Here is a 20,167-nt window from a genome sequence, read left to right as displayed (position 1 = left end):
CCAGGGCCTCGGAGGGGCTGGTGGACCCGGTCTACCCCCGCACCCACGGGGCCCTGCTGAAAGTGGTGCAGATGGTCAGCCTGCTGATCGCCTTCATCTGCGTGAGGAGCTCTCCATGGATCAGCCAGAGCGCCTACAGATACTTCGAAGTGGTCACCATCTGCAACTTGATCATGATCCTCGCCTTCTACCTGGTCCACCTCTACTGTGTGCTCACCTGCATCAGCTGGTCCCTGTCGATCTTTTGCTTCGTGGCCACCTTCCTCTGCCTGGCGAGCGTGTGGCTGTCCTACAAGATCTCTTGTGTGACCCAGTCCACAGATGCAGCCGTCTGAGGACACCGCGGCCTCCAGGCCCGCAGGAGGCCCTGCCGGACGTGTGGCCCCGCAGGCAGGAGGACCCGCGGACCAGTGACCTCAAGAGAGACTTCCGAACCTGTGTTCTGTTGCCAAAGCCCTGCCCTGCCCGGCTGGCGGGCACGGCGGGCCTTCTCCTCCCTCCTGGGCTCCCGAGCTGCTCCGGACCTCTCTCTCCGGCCTATTCTCCTCGGAGAACATTCTCCTCGTCCGGGAAAGAAAAGCAGCTCCAGGGAAATCTGGTCTCTGCCTCCTGCTTTTCAAACGGCCTCCGGGACTGGTGCCCACACCTAACACAACGGAGAGGTTTCTGGATGCTCCTGCACAAATCCCACTCGTCGCGGGAGTGGTGCTGCCTTAAGTCTCCCCGTAAAAACCAAGCTTTCGCCTAATTTATCAGCTTGGGCATCTGCTCTCTTTCTTCACGTGAGGCCGGCTGTGGAAGAGAAGCACTCTGTGGTCAGCCTGGCCCCAAAGACGAGATCTCAGTCTCCTTTCCTGGCTCTGCCTCGTGAGCTGTGTGTGTGTGTGTGTGTGTGTGTGTGTGTGTGTGTGTGTGTGGTGTTTTTTTTAAAATAAAATATTACTTAAAAAAAAAAAAAAAAAAAGAAATGCATGTGCTGTTCCCCCTTGAATGCTCTCCTCCCACCCCACCCAAACTTTTCCATGTCTCACTTCTTTAGATCTTACCTTAAACATCATCTCCTCATAGAGGCCTCATTGACCAGCTGGTCCCAAATAGAGCCCTGGTGGCAGACATCGTTGGTTGCAATTCCAACATCCCTTCTTTCCATCCTGTTCCTTGCTAACAAAACACCATTTTGATTTGTTATGGTTTGGGCAGTCATGTGGTTTAGGAGAAGCCAAGCCCTCCCCAATCCCAAAGGTTGACTCTTGATTTGTTAAGTCCCAACAAGGCAATGTCATTCTTTTGCCAATGGTCAGAAGTGGGCAGATGATAAAACCCTGCTCAACAACACATAAGGGGATGTCTGGTGGGTGTTTCTGGGAAACTTTACATAGCTCTTATAAGGGGACCCAAAGTGTAACGTGCCCTTTTCCTGCCTTCTGGCCTTTGGTTAATGTGGTGTGAGAACATTAAGCCTGGACCTTCTGCAGTCATCTTGTGACCTTTAGGGGACAATTATGAGGACAAAAGTCAATACCTGAAGATGGCAGACTTAAAGATGGAAAGACTCTGCATCATTGATGGCCTTGTTGAGGCCCTAAATTAACCAAAACCCCAAAACTTGACACTGTGTGTCGAGCAGTATTCTATGTTCTGAGAATAGAATAAACTTTCAGCTCTCATAGTTTGCATTCTAGTAGTGAGAGGGAAAAATGTGGTTGGTTAGGGCAAACCCATATCACCTGAAGAATGCTGCCTTTGATATCTCTGATTATTTGATTGTGCCAAATGGGGACAAAGAAGGGGACAAAGAGAAGAGAAATACAGGAAAAAGATCTCTGATTATTTGATTGTGCCAAATGGGGACAAAGAGAAGAGGAGAGAAATACAGGAAAAATAAGCTGAAAGAATCCAATCCTACTAGAATCCAGAAATGAACCAGGTTTCATAAAAATTTAATATCCATACACGACTTAGTTAGTATCCCAGCTAAGAATGCCAAACCTGAATCTAATCATGAGGAACCATCAGACAAACCCCAAATGAACAAGATCCTTCTTCTTCTTCTTTTTAATGTAATAAAAGACAGGAAGACTGAGGAAATTTTTTGCATTAAAGGAGACTAAAGAGACATGAGAAATGAATGCAGTACCTAATCTTAGATTGTATCCTGTGTGTGTGGGAGGGTTACTATAATGTTCATTATTGGGTCAATGGACAAAAATAGAATGCAGAAGGTAGATGAGAGAGAGACAGAGAGGATGAGGAGGGAGGGAAGTAGAGAGGGAAGGAGCAGATGATAAAGCAAATGGAGCAGATTTTTAGCAGTTGATGATTTTGAGTGAAGGATACATGAGTTTTTTGTACTCTTCTTGTAACTTTTCCAAATGAGTTTTAAAAACATTCTGTCCATGAGAAAATCTGGACTCTAAGCCAAGCCCCTTTTCTAAATGCATGGTTGACCTTGAATATATCCCTTCCTCTCTCTGGACCTCCTTTTCTAGTCCAGATGCTTCCTGGGCGCCTTTTAAATATGTTTTTATTGACTTCAGAGAGAGAGGAAGGGGGAGCAGGAGAGAGAGAGAGAGAGAGAGAGAGAGAGAAACATCTATCAGTTGCCTCCTGTAGGAGCCCTGACCAGGGATGGAACCTGCAGCCTGGGTATGTGCCCTGACTAGGAATCCAGCTGGGGACCTTTTCGTGCATCAGATAACGCTCAACCAACTGAGCCACACCCGTCAGGGCCTAAGGTTCTTTATGGTTCTGGTAATCAATGTTCCAGGACTCTCAGGACGTTTCCAGGCAGGGCTGTGGAATGAAGATCACCTCTTGTTTTCCTTCAGGGTCTCTCACCCCAACAGTTATTTCACCACAAGTTTCTCCAAGGTGCCCACCCATGCTTCCATCAGCTCTCTATTTTCCCAGTCCATCCCTGCCATTAGCTGCAGACCTAACTACTTTTTACAAGGCCCATCTTCCAGGAGGTTCTAGCATCAATAGGCACGTGCATTTATCCCCCAAGAAACTACAGCCCCCAAAAGGCTTTGCGGCAGCCTCACGGCGTTAAACACGAAAGAGAAAGGCTTTTCAGCGCGGGTCAGCCGTTGCATGGCTTTTTGGGAATTGTAGTTCATCTGCTAAGAGCCCTGAAACCAGGACGAGGCGGAAAGCCACCCTTCCCAGAATGCACAGCGCTATTCCCGACCAATCGGAGGCGCGGATCTTGGAAAGAGGGCGGGGAAGAGGAGGAGCCGCCTGGCGCGTGCGCAGTACGTGTGGCTGGGGAAGGCTTGTGGAGGTCAGAGTAGAAGCAGGTGAGAATGGAGGGGTACGGCTGTGGTCCGCTTTGGGCAACTCTGCAGTCCCTCCCTGCACTCCCATTAGCACCTGGGGAGAGCGGCGTGTATGCGCGGGTCCGCCTCGCGGGAAGCGGGTACGGGGCGAGCCCAGGACGAGCCAGGAGTTGCGTAGAGTGAGGGAGGTGTGTATGGGGGCAGGGTGAGGAATGATCCAGAAGCGGTAAGCAGTGGAAAGGCTGAGTGGTCAGGGCTGGGCGTCCTGGCATTGGGAAAGGGATGTTTAAATGCCCGAGGAGCGATCGGGTAGGCTCTGGCCCGGAGGGAACGAGGGAGGCTTTGAGGCTGAAGCGGACGGCGACCATGGTGCGGAGCGTTGGGAAGTTAAGTGCTGCAGTGGCTTCTATTCGGTCGGGCGCGCTCCCGCCCACCCGCTCAGCCCACCTGCCCACTTACTCTTCGTTATGTGGTTCCAGAATGTCATCCAGCTGTCGCTCCCACACCAGGTCATTCTTAATACCTGCTGTTGGGAAGCCGTACGATGAGGAGCTGAGCTGTGCCTCCTAGAATTCGACCTGTGGGTCCTCATCCTGGTTCTGCCACGTAATAGCTGTGTGATCCTGGGCTCCCCGTGTAACCTCACCGTGTGCCTCAGTTTCCTCACCTGTAGTAATCTATCTGTCATAGGGGTTGGTGTGAGGGTTAGATAAATTGCCGTTAGAAGACCTTCTGATAGAAAGGTTAGCGATTCGCTATTTTTGCTGTGGGAATCACTGTGTAGCACACTCGTTTGTTACCGGAAAGAGGACCTGACCCTGGGCCAGTCTGCGCAGGACCAGCCCCTACTGTGTGGGTTCTTGGTGCAGAAAAAATTTCCCAGCATGAGTCCAGGTGACTGTGAGGGAACATTTAGTAAAGCTGGGGACAGTAGAACGAGAAAGGGCTGAGCTGAGAAGAAGCAACAGGAGAGCCGAGGCTGGGCTGCCCTAGCTCTCTGGGAAGTCAGAGAAAAGGGGGCCTTGGGAACAGCTTCAAGGGACTAGCCTGAGATGAGCTGATGCTGCCCATTGCTCCCCACATTGCAAGTATTGGACCTTTAGGATTTAGGAGATGCATGTCTGTGGGGGAAGAAGAGAAGAAAGGGAACGGCAGGGGCGGAGGACACACTCCCCAGTGGGAGAGCACATTTGGGGTCCTTTGTCTTGAGGCTTTTACTTCTCTCTTGCAGGTGGAAATCTTAGGGAATGTCTCAGGGGAGAGTTTCAGCAGAACATTCATGTTTTCTAGGTGTGCTCTGCGATCCCTTTGGCGGTCGAACGACCCTTTCACAGAGGTCGCCTAAGACCATCCTGCATTATCAGATATTTACATTACGATTCATAACAGTAGCAACATTACAGTTATGAAGTAGCAACGAAAATAATTTTATGGTTGGGTCACAACATGAGGAACTGTATTTAAAGGGCCAGAAGGTTGAGAACCACTGGTTTAGAAGATGCATGCCTGTGGGGGAAGAAGAGCAAAAAGGGAATGGTGGGGCTGCTCCCCAGAAGGAGAGCATGCGCTGGGTCCTTCGTCTTGAGGCTTTTATTTCTCTCTTGCAGGCAAGTATCTTCGGGGAGGTGTCGGGAGGGTTTTAACAGAATATTCACCAGTTTTCTAGGTGCTCTGTCAGGGTCGTGGCGTTCACTGATTGGTCAGTGTCAGGGCAGGGGGTCCTTAATCAGTGCAGCTGGTCTTGGTATCACCCACCTGGTTTTGCTGCTTTTCCGGGTCTGGAGCCGAAATACAACTGAGGCCTAGATGTTATTTCTAGGGAGGTGACCTTCCGTATCTTGCAAATTGTTCTGTCAGTTTGTTTAGCTACCTACCTCAGTTTCCCTATTTCACTTGTCCTGGCTTACTGGCCTGGCTCACTTTGAGTTATTTTTCTAAACCAAAATTGCACAGAACCAGCCTCACAGCCTCTCTTGGGGTCTGTTTGTCCAGAAGATGGGAGGGTGGTTTAGTGTGGTACTAAGTTCCCTGTGGGTATCGAGCACATGCCTCAGCCCCGTGTGTTAACCAAGTGCTCCAGACCCCTCTTCTTAAGTGGTGGAAAAAGAAAAAAGCAGAGGAGTTGATTCGCCAGTTTTCCAGGAATGGGGAGTAAACAGCCAGCTGGAGAAGTGGATATTGTGTGGCAGAGAGCACTCTCTGAGGATTTGGGGAGCAAGTTGTTTTATTTGTTTTTGTTTTTACCCTCTTAGGTGTGCGTGGGTCCAGCAGAAGGAGACATGGCTGCCAAAGTGTTTGAATCCATTGGCAAGTTTGGCCTGGCCTTAGCCGTTGCGGGAGGCGTGGTGAACTCGGCCTTGTATAATGGTGAGGCTCCTTTGCTGGAGGGCTTCTGTTCGTCGGCACAGCTCACGGAACACACCAGGTGGCAGCGCTGCCGAATGTGAATGTGTTTGTGACCGAGACGGCTCACTGCCGTCCCACACCATACGGTTACACTGTCGTCAGAGCCCCTGTCCTTTTAGCCAGAGGTTCTCTCGGAGCCTTTCTTCACAAGGAGCCTCCCAGTCTGGTTGCTGGTTGGATGTTTCCAGCTGCGCTAGTTCATTTGAAGGGATGCTGCACCCCCGGATGCTGCAGCGGACGGCCAGGATATTGCTGTCGCGCTGAAATGGAGATCTCATTTGTTCTCTTCTGCCCGTGGGAAGACTCAGCAGGAGCTGTAGGCCCGCGGTGACCTTGTGCTGAGCAGGAGCTGTGCTCTGCTGCAGCTGGGTCACTGCAGAGAAAATAGCTTTGAGGTGCACTGCCCGGCTTTGAACACGGTGGCAGGGGGTTGAGCTGGCTGTTCTTCCACTTTGCTGGGAGACCTGGTCCAGCAGTGGGATTGAACTAGGTTATCTCTAAGCCCCCCTCCAGCTGTGAAATTCTCTAGCTTTCACTGTTGGCAAGCAGCAGTAGACGGACTCACCTCGTGTGTGACATAGGTGATGTCCGACGAGGGTTAATTTCAGAGTGGAGCTGTTTGGACCAACGATAATGTCCATAAAGCAGCCGATCAGAAAAGCCCGCTTGGCTTACATGGCATAGCTTTACACTCTGACCTTTTTGGTGTGTTGTTTGGTCAGTGTCCGTGTTTTATTAATCCTCCCCTGAGGATATTTTCTCCATTGATCTTTAGAGCGAGTGGAAGGGAGGGAGGGAGACAGAGAGACACATCGATTGGTTGCCTCCTGCATGTGCCCCTGGGGCACTGGGGGTTGATCCTGCAACTGAGGTAGGTGCCCTTGACCAGAATTGCACCTGCAACCATTCAGTTCGTGGGCCGATGCTCTAACCACTGAGCAACCAGCTAGGGCCACTCTGATCTTTGTGGTCATTCATCCCTGCATAATTATACAGTAATCACCATCACCAATTTCTCAACAAGACAGCTCTACAACCCCTCAAAACCTTAGGGGAAAAAAAAAGCTTTTGGAAAGAAAGAGTGACACCTGGATTTTAGGGTTCTCATAGTGGGCGTGCTGCTTCTGGGACACGAGGTAAAATTGGAACCAGGTTGAACTGTGATAACAGTGAAGACTTTGGGGAGTTTTAGAAAGAAGTTTCGGGAGGTGATTTCTGGATATGTGTTGATGGGAGTTTGGGGATGGGGTGGTTAATCAGAAAATCAGCAGCCAACTGTTTCCAGGAGAAAGGATGTTGAGGACCTATTAGCAAGGTCCTTGGGGAGACACATGGGACAGGAAGTGATTGCTTAGATTCGTAGCTATTAGAAGCCTCTGGAGACCAGAAGTGCGGGAAGATGGAGCAGGAGAGGGGAGACTTAATACATGAACAGAAAGCACCAAGACCCTTTCCAGGGCGTGATTCTTTCGGTGAACGGGTGAGAGGAATTTCCTGACCCATCGCTATCCTCATTCCTAGTGGATGCTGGGCACAGAGCTGTCATCTTCGACCGGTTCCGTGGCGTGCAGGACATCGTGGTGGGGGAAGGGACTCACTTCCTCATCCCTTGGGTACAGAAACCGATTATCTTTGATTGCCGCTCTCGACCCCGTAACGTGCCCGTCATCACTGGTAGCAAAGGTGAGTCTCGCCTGTGGGTTCGGGAGAGAGGGTGGAAGGGCTGCTGTGGGATCCACAAGAGGTTGAACTTCACATAAGAATTCCTGGCATCTTTTCCCTGGAGAGTGGTACCTGGAGTCATAGCAAGAAATACATACTTAAGGTACACAGACAACTGCGCACATTTAAAGAAACACACAAAGATCTGTTTCAAGAGTCACATTGTGACCCAATTGGAAAGAAATCTGAGGATGCCCTTGCTCCCTCCCATTGGCTCTTCTTCCCCAGGATCCCTGGATAAACCCATCGGGCGGCTCTGTTTGCCTCGAAGCTGACTCACCCTTTGCCTGACTTCCCAAGGCCTCTGTGCGGCAGCGCTGCCCTCCCGTCGTTCTCACAGGCGGAGGCCCACTTCCCTGGGAGCTGTGTCCTGGTGTCTGACACGCCACTGGCTATGCAGTGGGAGCCTAAAACGAGTTGCTGTCCTTGTCCCCCCCCCCCCCCCCCCATCCTGCTCATAGAGGTGCTCAGGCAGGAAGTGGCGTAGCAGGTGCCAGCTCAGCAGCCACACGTCCACACAGCGAGAGGAAAGGGTCACGCGGATGTCGGGGTCACCCTCGATGCCTTCCTCCGCTGGTGTGCACTTGCTGTGACTGTGCCTGGCTTTTTGCTGGGCAGGGGCTGGGGCTAGTTCAGAGATGACTAAAGCAGGGGCCCTAAGGAGCTCTGTCCAGCTAGGGAGATAGAGATGTGCACAGACAGGTATAGTGTAGTGAGCACCGGAGCCGAGGTTATACGGCGAGTCGGGAGCAGAGAGGGGGGCGGCTAGCCCACCAGGGGTCGGGCAGGCTCCCATGAGGAGCTTCTGTCTGAACTGGGACTTTAGAGTGAGCGGCGTGTCGGGCAGAGGACGGAGGGTAAGTCGGTAGGGCATCGTCTGTCCCGTAGCCCCTGGCCAGGGAGAGGAAGGGGCCTCCTGTGAGGGCCTGGCTTGCCTGCTTCCACAGAGGAAATCAGAGGTGGGGTGGGGTTCATCGAGAAACAGAACTCTAACTTAAAAGCCTAGGTCTCAACTTCCCACCTCTTGGGGATTTCTTCTCTGCTGTTTTGCAGTTGTTCTAAGGATACTTCCTGTACCTAGCTTCAGAACTGTTGGGAGGGACTCCAGAGATCAGGGGCTTGTGTTATGCATTTCCCACTTCCCTTGCCTGGTTCCACTGTCCCAGGGGTGCTTGGTCCATATTCTTGTTGACTGCGAGCCAGCTGTGACCGTGCGTCAGCTCCGAGCAGGCCTGGCTTGTGTTTCCCTCCTTGGTCCTTTGCCTGGGGAATGAGAGGTGAGCTGAACCAGTAGATCAGTGGTTCTCAACCTTCTGGCCCTTTAAATACAGTTCCTCATGTTGTGACCCAACCATAAAATTATTTCCATTGCTACTTCATAACTGTAATGTTGCTACTGTTATGGATCGTAATGTAAATATCTGATATGCAGGATGGTCTTAAGGCGACCCCTGTGAAAGGGTCGTTCGACCGCCAAAGGGGTCGCAACCCACAGGTTGAGAACCGCTGCAGTAGATGATCCTGGCCTCTTACATCTGTTCCGTTTGACCGCATGTTTGTATGTCTTCTCTGTTCGTTTCCTTCAACGTGCCTGGAAGTCAGATGAAATCATCCCTGTTCTTAGAGAACTAAGTTGAGGTTGGCTAAAGCTTAGCGGAGTCGGATAATTAGTAACCAGCAGAGTGGGACTGCGGCCCAGGCCTTTGGACTATTGGTTCCGTCCAAAGTGGACTATTTCTGCTGGGCCCACGGTAATCCCTCCAAAGCATGCTCCTGACCTGGGTCACGTGCACCAGGCCTTGGAAAGGCCTCGCCCTAGAATTCTTAGCGTTGCCCTGTTTCCTTAAAACATCCCGTGTTCCAGACACCCCATAGCACCAGTTGCTTATATCGGGGGGCATTCAGGACGCACGGAAAAGCCGTGGTCACCGGACGCCTTTAAGAGGTTCCTCACTGGTGCTCTGCTGGGTTCTCTACCAAAGAACCCAGACATCTTTGCTCCATGCCCTCTCGGATTAGCAGCTCTATAAATTGTAGCAAATTGGGGGTAGGCGGTCCCCTCGGAGGCCACTGTGAGTTTTATTTCTAACTCCAGCATTTCCCCCTCCCTGCCCGAAGATTTGCAGAATGTCAACATCACCCTGCGCATCCTCTTCCGCCCGGTCGCTAGCCAGCTTCCCCGCATCTTCACCAGCATCGGCGAGGACTACGACGAGCGGGTGCTGCCGTCCATCACCACAGAGATCCTCAAGTCGGTGGTGGTAAGTGGACAGGGCCTGCGCCCCGAGCTGAGAGTGTGGCCCCCGAGCGGTCACTGAGGGGCGGGAAGAGCGTGGCAGGAGGCGGGTGGGGATGTGGCTGGTGGTTTTCTGGTTCCTTTTCTGCTCCCTCACTGTCCTGACCGGCTGCTCTGCCCTCCCCTGGAACCAGGCTCGCTTTGACGCTGGAGAACTCATCACCCAGAGAGAGCTGGTCTCCAGGCAGGTGAGCGACGACCTGACGGAGCGCGCGGCGACCTTCGGGCTCATCCTGGATGACGTGTCCTTGGTAAGACCCTTGCGGAGCCTGCAGGGAGGGGCCCGGTGCGTGCTGGGGTGCCTGGCTCCGTTCCTGGGAGACGCTGTTGGGTCCTGCCTTCCACGTTCCTAGACGTGAGACTTGAAAGTGTGGGAACTTCTTGCCGTGTGAGGCCCTCTCCTTGGGCTTGTGTTCAGCAAGGCCTCTTTCCCTCACCTCGGCCACACACTCTTGACTTCTGGCGCTGCCCAGGGGGTGACCTAACCACGAGCGTTTTCACCATCCCAAACCATGACTGGCTGTGCCTGCTCCCCAGAGCTCCCCGGGAAGCGGTGCCTTGTTGACCGTCTGACACAGGAGGAAACTGCCCGGTGAGACCGGAGAACACTCGGACAGTCTCTCTCCCCAGCGCAGACCTCCCAGCCGGACCCGTGGGCATTTCCCGGCACTTAGGGTCTGAAACTCAGTGACGTGAGCTGTGGGAACCCCCAGTGAAAGGTGATAGCGTGTAAATGAAGGGTTCTGCTCCCCAACGCCTGGTATGGGTGTGAGGGACGTCTCCGAGGCCTGAGACTGCATATCTGTGTGTTTATATACGCTAAACGCCGTAAGTCAGACGGAAAGCAATACAGGCGGAGTAGCATTTCAGATGGAGGGGGCGAGGGGGAGGGTCATGTTTCTAGATTCGTGGGAAAAACCATTTGGAGTGATTTGTTCAGGTAGTGAGGTCGTGTTTCCTGTTCGGTTCTCCTGTGCATCGCTAGGCAAAGGCACCCTTTCCCCCTCAGCATCTGTGCAGCTGTTTAAACATCACACTCCAACACCCAGTGCTCGCTGCAGGGCATGGCTCCACCTTGCATCCATTGCCCGCCATGGAAGGGCCCGTGGGCTCCCTCTACTGGCGAGATTCCAGGCTGCAGCCATTTGGCTCCTCTGACTAGTAATTCCTCCGGTTCTCACTGTTAACCCGCGCACCTCGGCTGTGGGAAAATGCTAAGTAAAAACCCAAGGAGAAGCTTGGCCTTTTGTGAGACTTTAACCACATGCTCCATTCTGGGGAAATGTGGGCTGACCACAAGAAACCATATCTAAGAGGTGTGAGAAGAAATTAGATTTCATGGGGAATTTGCTGCCCTCAGCTGGCCCTTTTAGAAAGAAAACTTATTCCTTAATTGCACATTTCATTTCTCATCTCTCAGGATTGCTTTTTCTTCCCCAAACGTTGACCAAGAGTCCAGAAACGGAGCAGGCAAAGTAGAACAGCTGCAGCGTAAGCGTCAGGAGTGTTCACGGTTCTGGAAGGCAGTGAGACTAGGATTGACTCTCCAGGAGGAAACTTGAGTTACTGATGCTTTAAAAAAAGCAGAGGTTGGGAGAGTGGAGGAGGAAATAAAAACAGTAGAATTTGATAGCAAAACCAAAGCTACTTTTCCCTTTATTTCTTCCTTTTTCATAAAAAAGTTGATAAGTAAATCATTTCTAGACTCGCCATTAGGCATTCTGAGATCTGTTCCCTTTGTTTGCACGATCAGTAGAGGCAGTCACTTCGGCCAAGTCTCAGTTATTTATGTTCTTAGGGGACGTCTGGGTAATCCGAATTTTAAACCTTCTTCCTAAGCAATAGCTTTAGCTGCCTTCTCTCTCTTCTAAACCCTTTACCAGAAGCGCTCACACCGGGAACACCCTGATGTGCGTCCCACGTTCTCCCATCCCCTTCCTGTTTGGTGGTGGAGGTGCTGTGGGAAGGAAGGGGGCTGGTTAGCCCTGAGAACCCCTGAGAACCAGCTGCATCCCTCCCTCTCGGGGGCTCCACCTGGCCTCCCCAGGGGCATCAAAGGGCCTTCTGAGAGCGCTGGTCATGGTGGGGGTGCTGGGACCCACAGGTCTCCTTCTCTAGGGAGGTGGTCAGTTGAATAGATACCTTCAGTGCCTGTGGGCCGTTTTCCGTCTGAGATGGTCGCACTGAGGGGGACAGCATGATGTACGGGAGCAGAGGGGCAGCCGAGGGCTCCGGGTGTAACCTAGTTTGGACACAGCTATGGAGGTGGAGGGGGATCTGGCCTCACGAAGCCTCCAGCTGCTAGAGCCATTCCTGGCCTTTCCCTCCAGCGGCCGCGGGGGCCTCGCAGCCACGCTGTCTGAGCAATTACACCGCCTCATCTTGCACTCGCTCTCTCCCTTTAGACGCATCTGACCTTCGGGAAGGAGTTCACAGAAGCAGTAGAAGCCAAACAGGTGGCCCAGCAGGAAGCGGAAAGGGCCAGATTTGTGGTGGAAAAGGTGAGCGTTCGGCCAGATGGCAGGAGCCCCTCTCCCTTTTCTCCTGCGCTCGGCCTCCCCGTTTGCTGGGTGGCCTGGAAATTCATCATCTGTCATCTCTCCTTCCGGGATCATTGGAAGGGGATGGAAGGGACCGTCCTCCTGCAACTGGTCCCAGAGTCTTTGGGGGCTAGTCAGGGATTATGTGAAGTTACATTCCCAAATCACTGAAGGGCCATTTTTTTCCCTCCACTTCCCTAAGATCAAAAACACTTTCTACAAATAAAAATGTTTTTCTCCTGGCATATTTTCAGCTTCGCTGAGAGGTCATTTTTAACCGTAGTTACACAGTGAAAGCTGACAGCGAAAAGGATCAAATGTTGCACCAGATGCTCTGTCGTCACTGGGTTTGTTCAAACGCTAAGCCCATCCAGATGTGTCAGCGTGTGAGGGACACAGTGTATTTGCATAGCAGCCCGGTCTTCCCGGTCTCTGCAAAGGTGTATTTATTCCTTCCCCCCACTCGTTCTCTGGCATTGGCATTGGCATTCTAATCCAGCGATTTCCGAGCGGTGTACCTCAGAGTCGAAAGCACGCAATGCCTGGCTATTTAGTCAGGGCCCTGACCTCTTTTCCCTTAGAGTGTCAAATAAGAAAATGACGACAGCCAACACAGTAGCCATCTGGTGTGAATGAATCAAAATTATACCTATTTTTTTTGTCAGATCACCAAAAGGTAAGGTGTGCCGTAGAATTCTAGTGGTTAGCTTATGTGTGTCATGAGATGAAAAAGGCTGAAAACCGTTGTTCTAATCCAACACCCCTTAGTCCTTGTAATGAGGGAAAAGAGGGACATGTGGGTGGCGAGCATTTAATGTTAGAGAATGTAAACTCTCTGAGCAGGACCTTTTTTTTTCTCTCTCTCTCTTTATATAAACTGCCTATCTCCGGAGCCTTAGACATGTGCCTGGAGCTACTAGGTGCTCAGTAAACATTTGTTGAGTGAATAGTCACAGAGCCTAGCAGTTTCCAAGTTGTGTTCATTTTATTGGTCATGCATTGCCGATAGAGGTCCTATTGGTAGGAGGATGGCAAGCCCAGGAGACCTCATCCTGGGCGCCTGGGTTCCTGGCAGCTCCAGGGAGCGCCGCACACGCCTGCTTCTCCGGCTTAGCGACGCTGGCTTTGGTGAAAGTCACTTTGGCCTGGGACTGGAGGGAAAGAGGAGCCTGAGCAGGGATTCTGCCTTTTGCTCTGTTTTCCTTGGCCTGGGATGCTCTGGCTGAGCGTAGCGTGGCCGGACTAGATTGCTGTTAATATTAAGACTTTGGAAAAAGACAGCTGTTTATGCAGCCGACAGAATGTATCCCTAACGTGATGAGAAGTGGGCGGTCCAGGACAGGAGAGGATTGGTGGCACACGGTGCGTGTGGACCCCATCCGGAGGAGGAGGAGGCAGATACCCAGAGTTCCTTGGGGAGTCAGTGAGGGTGCCCAGCCCGGGCCTGCGAGGCTATGGCCTGCCCTCCAGCACCCTGAGGTGTGGTCTCTGTCTCTCACCACCTCCCCATCTTAGGCCGAGCAGCAGAAGAAGGCAGCCATCATCTCTGCTGAGGGCGACTCCAAAGCCGCCGAGCTGATCGCAAACTCGCTTGCTACTGCGGGCGACGGCCTGATCGAGCTGCGCAAGCTGGAAGCCGCCGAGGACATCGCCTACCAGCTCTCCCGCTCTCGGAACATCACCTACCTGCCGGCCGGGCAGTCGGTGCTCCTGCAGCTCCCCCAGTGAGGCCTGCCCTGCCCGCACCGGCTCGGCCCCGAGGATTCTGAACATCACGTTCCTTCTGCCCCTGCCCCAGAATCACTGTGAAATTTCATGATTGGCTTAACGTGAAGGAAATAAAAGTAAAATCACTTCAGCTCTCTAATCACTCTTATCAGATGAAACTCTTTTGTTCTCATTTCCACCCACTTTCTTGACCCACCTCCCTACCCAAAACTGCCAAGTGCCTATGCAGACCAGCTTGACTCCTGTCCCAATGGGGGGCCCGCGGAGCTCTAGCCTAGGCGGAGGCAATTGGCAGAAGAAAAGCAGGTCGTGTGTGTGATGGGCTGGGGAAGCGCAGTGGTCAGCCTGAGTAAACCGGTAGCCTGCAGCCCTCCGTCTACCAGGATTTGAAGACGCCGCACGGCTGAACCGAGCACGCAGGCCTCCGTTTTCCAGCAGTTCTGCGCAGACCCAGCTGAAGAGGTGCCGGGCGGGTCAGAGAGGAAGCGGTCTGTCTCTTACCATAAGGCTGATTCTCTCTGGGGCCGGCATGGATGGAGGATCTGCCCTGTGCAGGTGGGTGGGCTGGATTTGCTGCTCCCCCCCGGGGCTCCTGAGCTGAGATGGACTTGGCTAGTGGGAGAGGAGGCCTGGACTGAGATGTGAGTCCGTGGAAGACTTCCTCTCCACCCCCACCTCGGTCTCAAATGCCCGGCGGAATTCCATCGTGAAAGATTGCATCCTGTGGGCTGGGCGTGCCTGCCAGGGACGTGCGTTCTGCGCTCCTGGCTCTGCTCCGGGGAGACTGCCCTCCTCAGCGCTGTGCCTGCGCTTTGAAGGAACGGCCTTGGGGAGAGAGCCAATGTGTGTAAACTGCCGTCAATAAATGACACCCAGACCTCGCAGCTCCGTCTTCTGGGCTTGTTTTTCTGTCTGGGAGCCGTGGGATCTGAACAGAGTGTTCCCGCAGTTTCTGTGTGCACATGTGTGCATGGCCAGCGGGGACGAAATCTCCAGAAAGGCGGAAAATGCTCGAGTTTCAGAAAACTCAGGGCCGTGTTCTAGATCCATCCCCAACCGGAAGTGAATGTCTGGTGTTAGGTGAGGTTTGTCATGAGATGGGCTCTCAGGTACCGGTGAGTGCAGGGTCATTGACTCTCCTCTGAGGCTTTGGTACCACTGCGAACTGGGAGTTGTGGGCCTGCCCGGCACTGTCAGCATCAGTCCCCTGACAGGACACAAAACACATGAGTGTGAGCCCTCTGCCCTGGTTTGGTTTCTATGTACACGAGGTGGCTTCGGGGGCTCTGCTGTGAGTGGAGATGGCTTGTTCTGCTGTGCTTTGATGTAGAAATGGCATTTGCGAGGCCACGTTTTTGCATTTAGGTGGCAGGGAGGGAAAGCAGAGCTACGACTGAGAGATGAGACGTGCAATCCTTTTAGGAATAAAGCGGAAGCCAGGACGTGCAGTGGGCGCGCGCACTGACTGCTTGAACCTCTGCTCCCAGGACCTGCACCTGGCCAAGGCGAGGGCCTCTGACCTCAATTCTGCATTTCCCTCCCACGGGACAGGGCCAGCTGTCATCTGAGGAGGCGGAGACAATGCACAGAGATAGTTCTAGGGACCGAGTGCTCCCATCTTCGCACCCCGCTCCCCTACCTGGCCTCTCAGCAGGGATTGAAGCCCTTCCCAGCCACCCCCCAATGACAAGTGTGCTCTGGGCTGCTGACCCTCGGCTGAACCTCAGACCTCCCACCAAAGCCGCATTCTGCCGATACTCCCACCAGCCTCCCGTCCGGCCCACCCCCCTGCCACCTCCCCGGCGTCATTTATCTCAGGATCTTCCTTCTTACTTTCGTGTTTTTGCTGTAAGAACAGCGAGGCCTGCGAATGATAAGGTGCCTGGACTCGAAAACACATTCAAGACTGGAGCAGAGAGCATAATTCCTAAAGCGGATCCAGGCCGACGCCCATTCCACAGCTGTCCTTCTTTCCTGCCGTTTATGGCTTCGGATGCTCTTGGAGGGAGGGGCAGGAGGCTCCTCTCTTTCCCGGGACCATTTTAAGAGAGCAGTTGTGTTTCTTGCATTTGGTGGGGCGATCAGGTTTCAGGCTGCAGGTGTCTGCAGGGGAGCCCTCCGCAGCTTCTGGGTTCCTTCTGCCTCTGGTTGGCCTCTTCGCTGTCAGGCCCGGCTCCTGCTGGTTTTGCTGTTAGTCTCCTTGCCATGGGTGGTGCCAGTGGCAGCCCAGGGGCCTCATTCTGCTTCGACTTCCGCCAAGTAGTAATTCTTTTCACAAATGTTCAAGGGCGGTTAACTGGCTGCTTAGCCCCAGAGTCCCCTGATGGCCTCTGGGTTTCTCCAGAAGCTGCCACAATGAGCCTTTATCAGCTTGGGATCCTCTGGGCCGTGGATCAAAATCCATGTCCTGCCCTGGCCAGGGGAGGGGCAGGCAGGGAGGTCTCCTCTCTCCTGGGGTCAGGCTGAATAGTTCCCTTGTTCAGGCACCAAGGGGTTCTTACTAAGCAGGCAGTGGACCCTGGACAGGGAGGAAGAGAAAACCCTCCAAGGGTTGCCCTTTTCCTTCTTGCTTTACATAAATTCTCGGGGGGGGGGGGGGGGGGGGGGGTTGTATTGTGGTCACTGCCAAGTGGCTTGATCCAAAAGACAGGGAGAGACAAGGAAATATTAGTCAAATCCCAACGTAGCAAATACAGTTCTAATAGGACATTCCAGCAATCCGCAGGGCTATGCAGATAGCACCTCCCTTGACCTTTGCCATCCGCCAGCAGCCCGCCCTAATTGAAAGTGACCTAGGTGGGAGGTCGCTGGAGGCCTCCCATTCATCCTGCTCCAAACTTCGTTTTCTAAAGCAGATCGCGTTCCCTCCCTCCTGCGGACACTCCTTGCTTAACAAAGCGCAAACGTCTTGTCCTGGCACGTGAGGCCCTCTGTGCTCGGGCTGCTAATTTTCCGGTCCAACTTTCCATCTCACTGCTTGTCTTCACAAACCTATCTAGCGTTTCCCGCAGAGTGGGGAGCGTTGCTGGAAAATGCAAGTGGGAAGGGGCTGTGGCTACCGGCATTAGGCGAGGGTCGGGAGGTGGCGAGGATGCTGAAAGACCTCCTTTGTATGGGGCAGACTCATACAATGAAAAATCGCCCCCCAAAAATGCCAATAACACCCCCATTGAAAGCAAGCGCCAAAATGAGTGCCTTGCCCTTGTCTGCACCCTCTGCTCATTGTCACTTCTTCCTGGACAGCCCTTCCCCCAGGTTGCACAGACTCAGATGTCCCCTACCCTTTCAGTCCTAGCTCAAGTCCTTTCTCTTCCACAGAACTTCCCCTGGTGTCCCCTGCTCCCCGTCCATTGCTTCTCCCGTGCCTGAACTCCTTGACCACAGTCCCACGAGGCAGTCGACGCTATCTTCTTTGGGTGGTAGGTACGTGTGTGTTCTCTCTCCTGCTCTACATTTCCGGAGTGCAGGACACGTATGTGATTCAACATCCATTCCCCTTTTCTCTTCTTTCCCTTAACAAGCCAAACACACCTGGCTCTTGATGGGAATTACTGAATGTTTGGCGAATGCATAGATGAAGGAACAGAGAGTGCAGGACCGAGGTTACAAATGAGGGCTGGAAGTTAAGGCCCTGGCGTTCCCCTGTCACATCATCGCATGAAGTTACCGCAACCTACTCAGAATCTGGGTTCTCAGGGTCTGGCAGGCCAACCCTCCACTAAAGCCCCACCCTGACCCCAGTCTCATCACTCTCTCCCTTCATATGGGCTCTGTGTGTGGACTGTCCCCTCACGGTCACCTGCCCACAGCTCAGTCTCTCCTGCTTCTGCCTGAAACACCACTCTCCCACCCACACACACACTTTTAAAATACATATATTTTTATTGATTTGAGAGAGAGAGTAAGGGTGGGGGGAGACATCAATGTGAGAGAGAAACATCGATCGCTTGCCTCTGGCGTGCACCTCTCCCGAGGATCAAACCCGCAGCCCGTGCGTGTTCCCTGACCAGGAATCGAACCAGAGACCTTTCAGGGCACGGGACAACGCTCCAACCAACTGAGCCACCCAGGCCAGGGCTCTCCTCCCCGTCTTTAAATATGTTTTCAGTTATAGTTGACATCCAACATTGTGTTAGTTTCAGGTATACAGCATCATGATTAGACATCTATCTACCTTACAAGGTGATCACCCCGATAAGTCTAGTACCCACCTGGCACCATCATAGTTGTTAGAATCTCTCCTCCCCTTTTCAATCCCTGTCCCAGGCCCCACTTAGAATCCCTCTTCTCCAGGAATGTACCTCTGGCTGACCTCTTGCTAGCTTTCCGTGCCTGTAAGTCTCCCTTTGTAAAAAGGACATTGGCGCTGGAACTCTGGCAACACTGGGCCTGAGAACTGAACAAAAAAGGAGTGATGAGGCCTGCCCGGGACGGTGGAGGCTGGGAGCTTTGGCAAGGCCCAGATGCACGGAGCTGGAGAGAGAGAGGACGGAAATGTACTGGGCCTGGGGAAACCAGTCCACAGTTGGGAGAGAACTGTCTACGTTTGGCTGAAGGAGCTGCAAACACTTAGGTCAGGGATTGGCCAACTACGTGAGCTGTAGGCCAAGCACATCCCTCCGCTCGTTTCTATACAGCTCACGAGCTGACAATGGTTTTTACCCTTTTAAATGGTTGGGGAAATATCAAAAGAAGAATAAGCCCGCCGGCATGGCTCAGGTTGGGCACCGACCTATGAACCAGGACAACAGCCCTCCTTGCTGACCTTGTGCAGCACCGAGTTGCGATGGACGTCCGGTATTTCTCGCTCCATAAAGCAATTCCATTTAGTGCAGTGGTTCTCAACCTTCCTGACGCCGCGACCCTTTAATACAGTTCCTCATGTTGTGGTGACCCCTAATGTCATTGTTACAAATTGAACATAATTAAAGCATAGTGATGAATCACAAAAACAATATGTAATTATATATGTTTTCCGATGGTCTTAGACGACCCCTGTGAAAGGGTCGTTCGACCCCCAAAGGGGTCGCGACCCACAGGTTGAGAACCGCTGATTTAGTAGAAAGAATATGGGTTCTAGAGTTAGAAAGATTTGGGTTTGGATTCTGACCCTGCTTGGGAGATCTTGGGTAAATTCCTTGAATACTTCAAACATCTTTTTTTTCTTCTTCTCAAAAAGCTAAGGATGTGAATACCCACGCCGCAGTGTTGCTGAGGAGTGAATGAGAGGACAGATGTGAAAATGCTTAGCACGGGGCTCAGCACGTAGATGCTCCAATATTCTCACTCTCTTCCCTATTATGTCCTGGGGAGCAGCCTGCCTCTCCCCAGTGTCAGGGACCAGGAAAGTCCTCGGGAATCCTGAGATGGCAGCGGGCATCTGTGTGCCCCTGACAACATGCCAGCGATTGAGAAGGGACATAAGGCCCGTCAAGTGTCCGAACCTGGTCTGATTCATACGAGAAGATGCAGGAGGGGTTGTGCTCTGGGTCCCCTCCCCAGAAGCCCCGATGTCTCGAGGGAGGTAGCTTGACCTCTCATTCCGTAGCTGTGTTCAGTCATTATTTGAGGTTGAGGGTGCAGATTGGCCGCGCAAACTCCAGAGTGATTTTTTGTACAAGGGGCTTGTGCATTAGCCTTTGTTAGGTCACTGTTTACATGAGTCCCTTTACCTCTCCAGCTCCCCAGTTCCCCGTCCTTACATGGAGGGGTAGGCCTATCAGCTATTTGCCAGTTGATCTCGGAGGAGTAATGACCGGGAACAGGTCCAGTGGGGAGTCCCTCCCTCCCCTGCTACAGCCAGAGCAGCGGGGAGTGTATCCGCCTTACGTGAGGACCTGGGTCACAGCTGTCATTGGAAGCAAGGGTTGCACGGCTGCACACGTTTGAAATCCGCTGTCCTGGGAGCTGTGCTCAAAGGTTCCTGTTCTCAAGTCTCAGACTGAGCCCCGTAAGGCTGTGCCTCGCTTCTCCACCAGGTGGCAGCAGCCTGCCTGCCGCTGCGGGCGCCAGGCCCGTCAACAAGCACAGGATGTTCAGAAAAAGATCCCAGAGAAGGGCCTGGGGGAGGTTAGCAGCCAGTGTGCGGATCACGGGTCCGGGTGACTTTCTGCGGGTGACTTCCCGATGTAGAACCCCTTGGGCATCGGTGGCTGTAAACACACCGCTGTCCTGTCCCAAGCACCAGCCAAACTGCA

At 52.9% G+C, this 20,167-nt stretch overlaps 1 protein-coding gene and 1 pseudogene across 3 annotated transcripts in view; both read left to right on the top strand.

Moving 5' to 3' along the window:
• LOC102244525 overlaps window positions 1-652 on the top strand; it is a 59,938-nt pseudogene extending 59,286 nt beyond the window's left edge. Inside the window, exon 3 of the transcript XR_001362486.1 lies at window positions 5-652. The product of XR_001362486.1 is annotated as a CKLF-like MARVEL transmembrane domain-containing protein 7 pseudogene (transcript). The remainder of the gene's footprint in view (window positions 1-4) is intronic.
• Window positions 653-3,217: 2,565 nt separating this feature from the next.
• Window positions 3,218-14,123, top strand: PHB (prohibitin). Of its 2 annotated transcripts, none has more exons than XM_014541158.1 (7): window positions 3,218-3,299; window positions 5,531-5,645; window positions 7,206-7,367; window positions 9,525-9,667; window positions 9,837-9,953; window positions 12,108-12,203; window positions 13,758-14,121. In XM_014541158.1, the coding sequence occupies exons 2-7, from the start codon at window positions 5,558-5,560 to the stop codon at window positions 13,968-13,970; spliced, it is 819 nt and encodes a 272-aa protein (XP_014396644.1). In that variant the 5' UTR covers window positions 3,218-3,299; window positions 5,531-5,557; the 3' UTR covers window positions 13,971-14,121. The 2 variants fall into 2 exon arrangements, with proteins under 2 accessions (XP_014396644.1, XP_014396645.1); XM_014541159.1 differs by lacking the exon at window positions 3,218-3,299 and adding an exon at window positions 3,328-3,466 and having other exon boundaries at window positions 13,758-14,123.
• Window positions 14,124-20,167: the final 6,044 nt, after the last annotated feature.

This window comes from Myotis brandtii, unplaced genomic scaffold (assembly GCF_000412655.1).
Source record: "Myotis brandtii unplaced genomic scaffold, ASM41265v1 scaffold265, whole genome shotgun sequence".
In the NCBI taxonomy this organism is placed as follows: Eukaryota; Metazoa; Chordata; class Mammalia; order Chiroptera; family Vespertilionidae; genus Myotis; species Myotis brandtii.
Note: the sequence above shows the minus strand (reverse complement) of the source record. Positions and strands in the feature narration are given on the sequence as shown.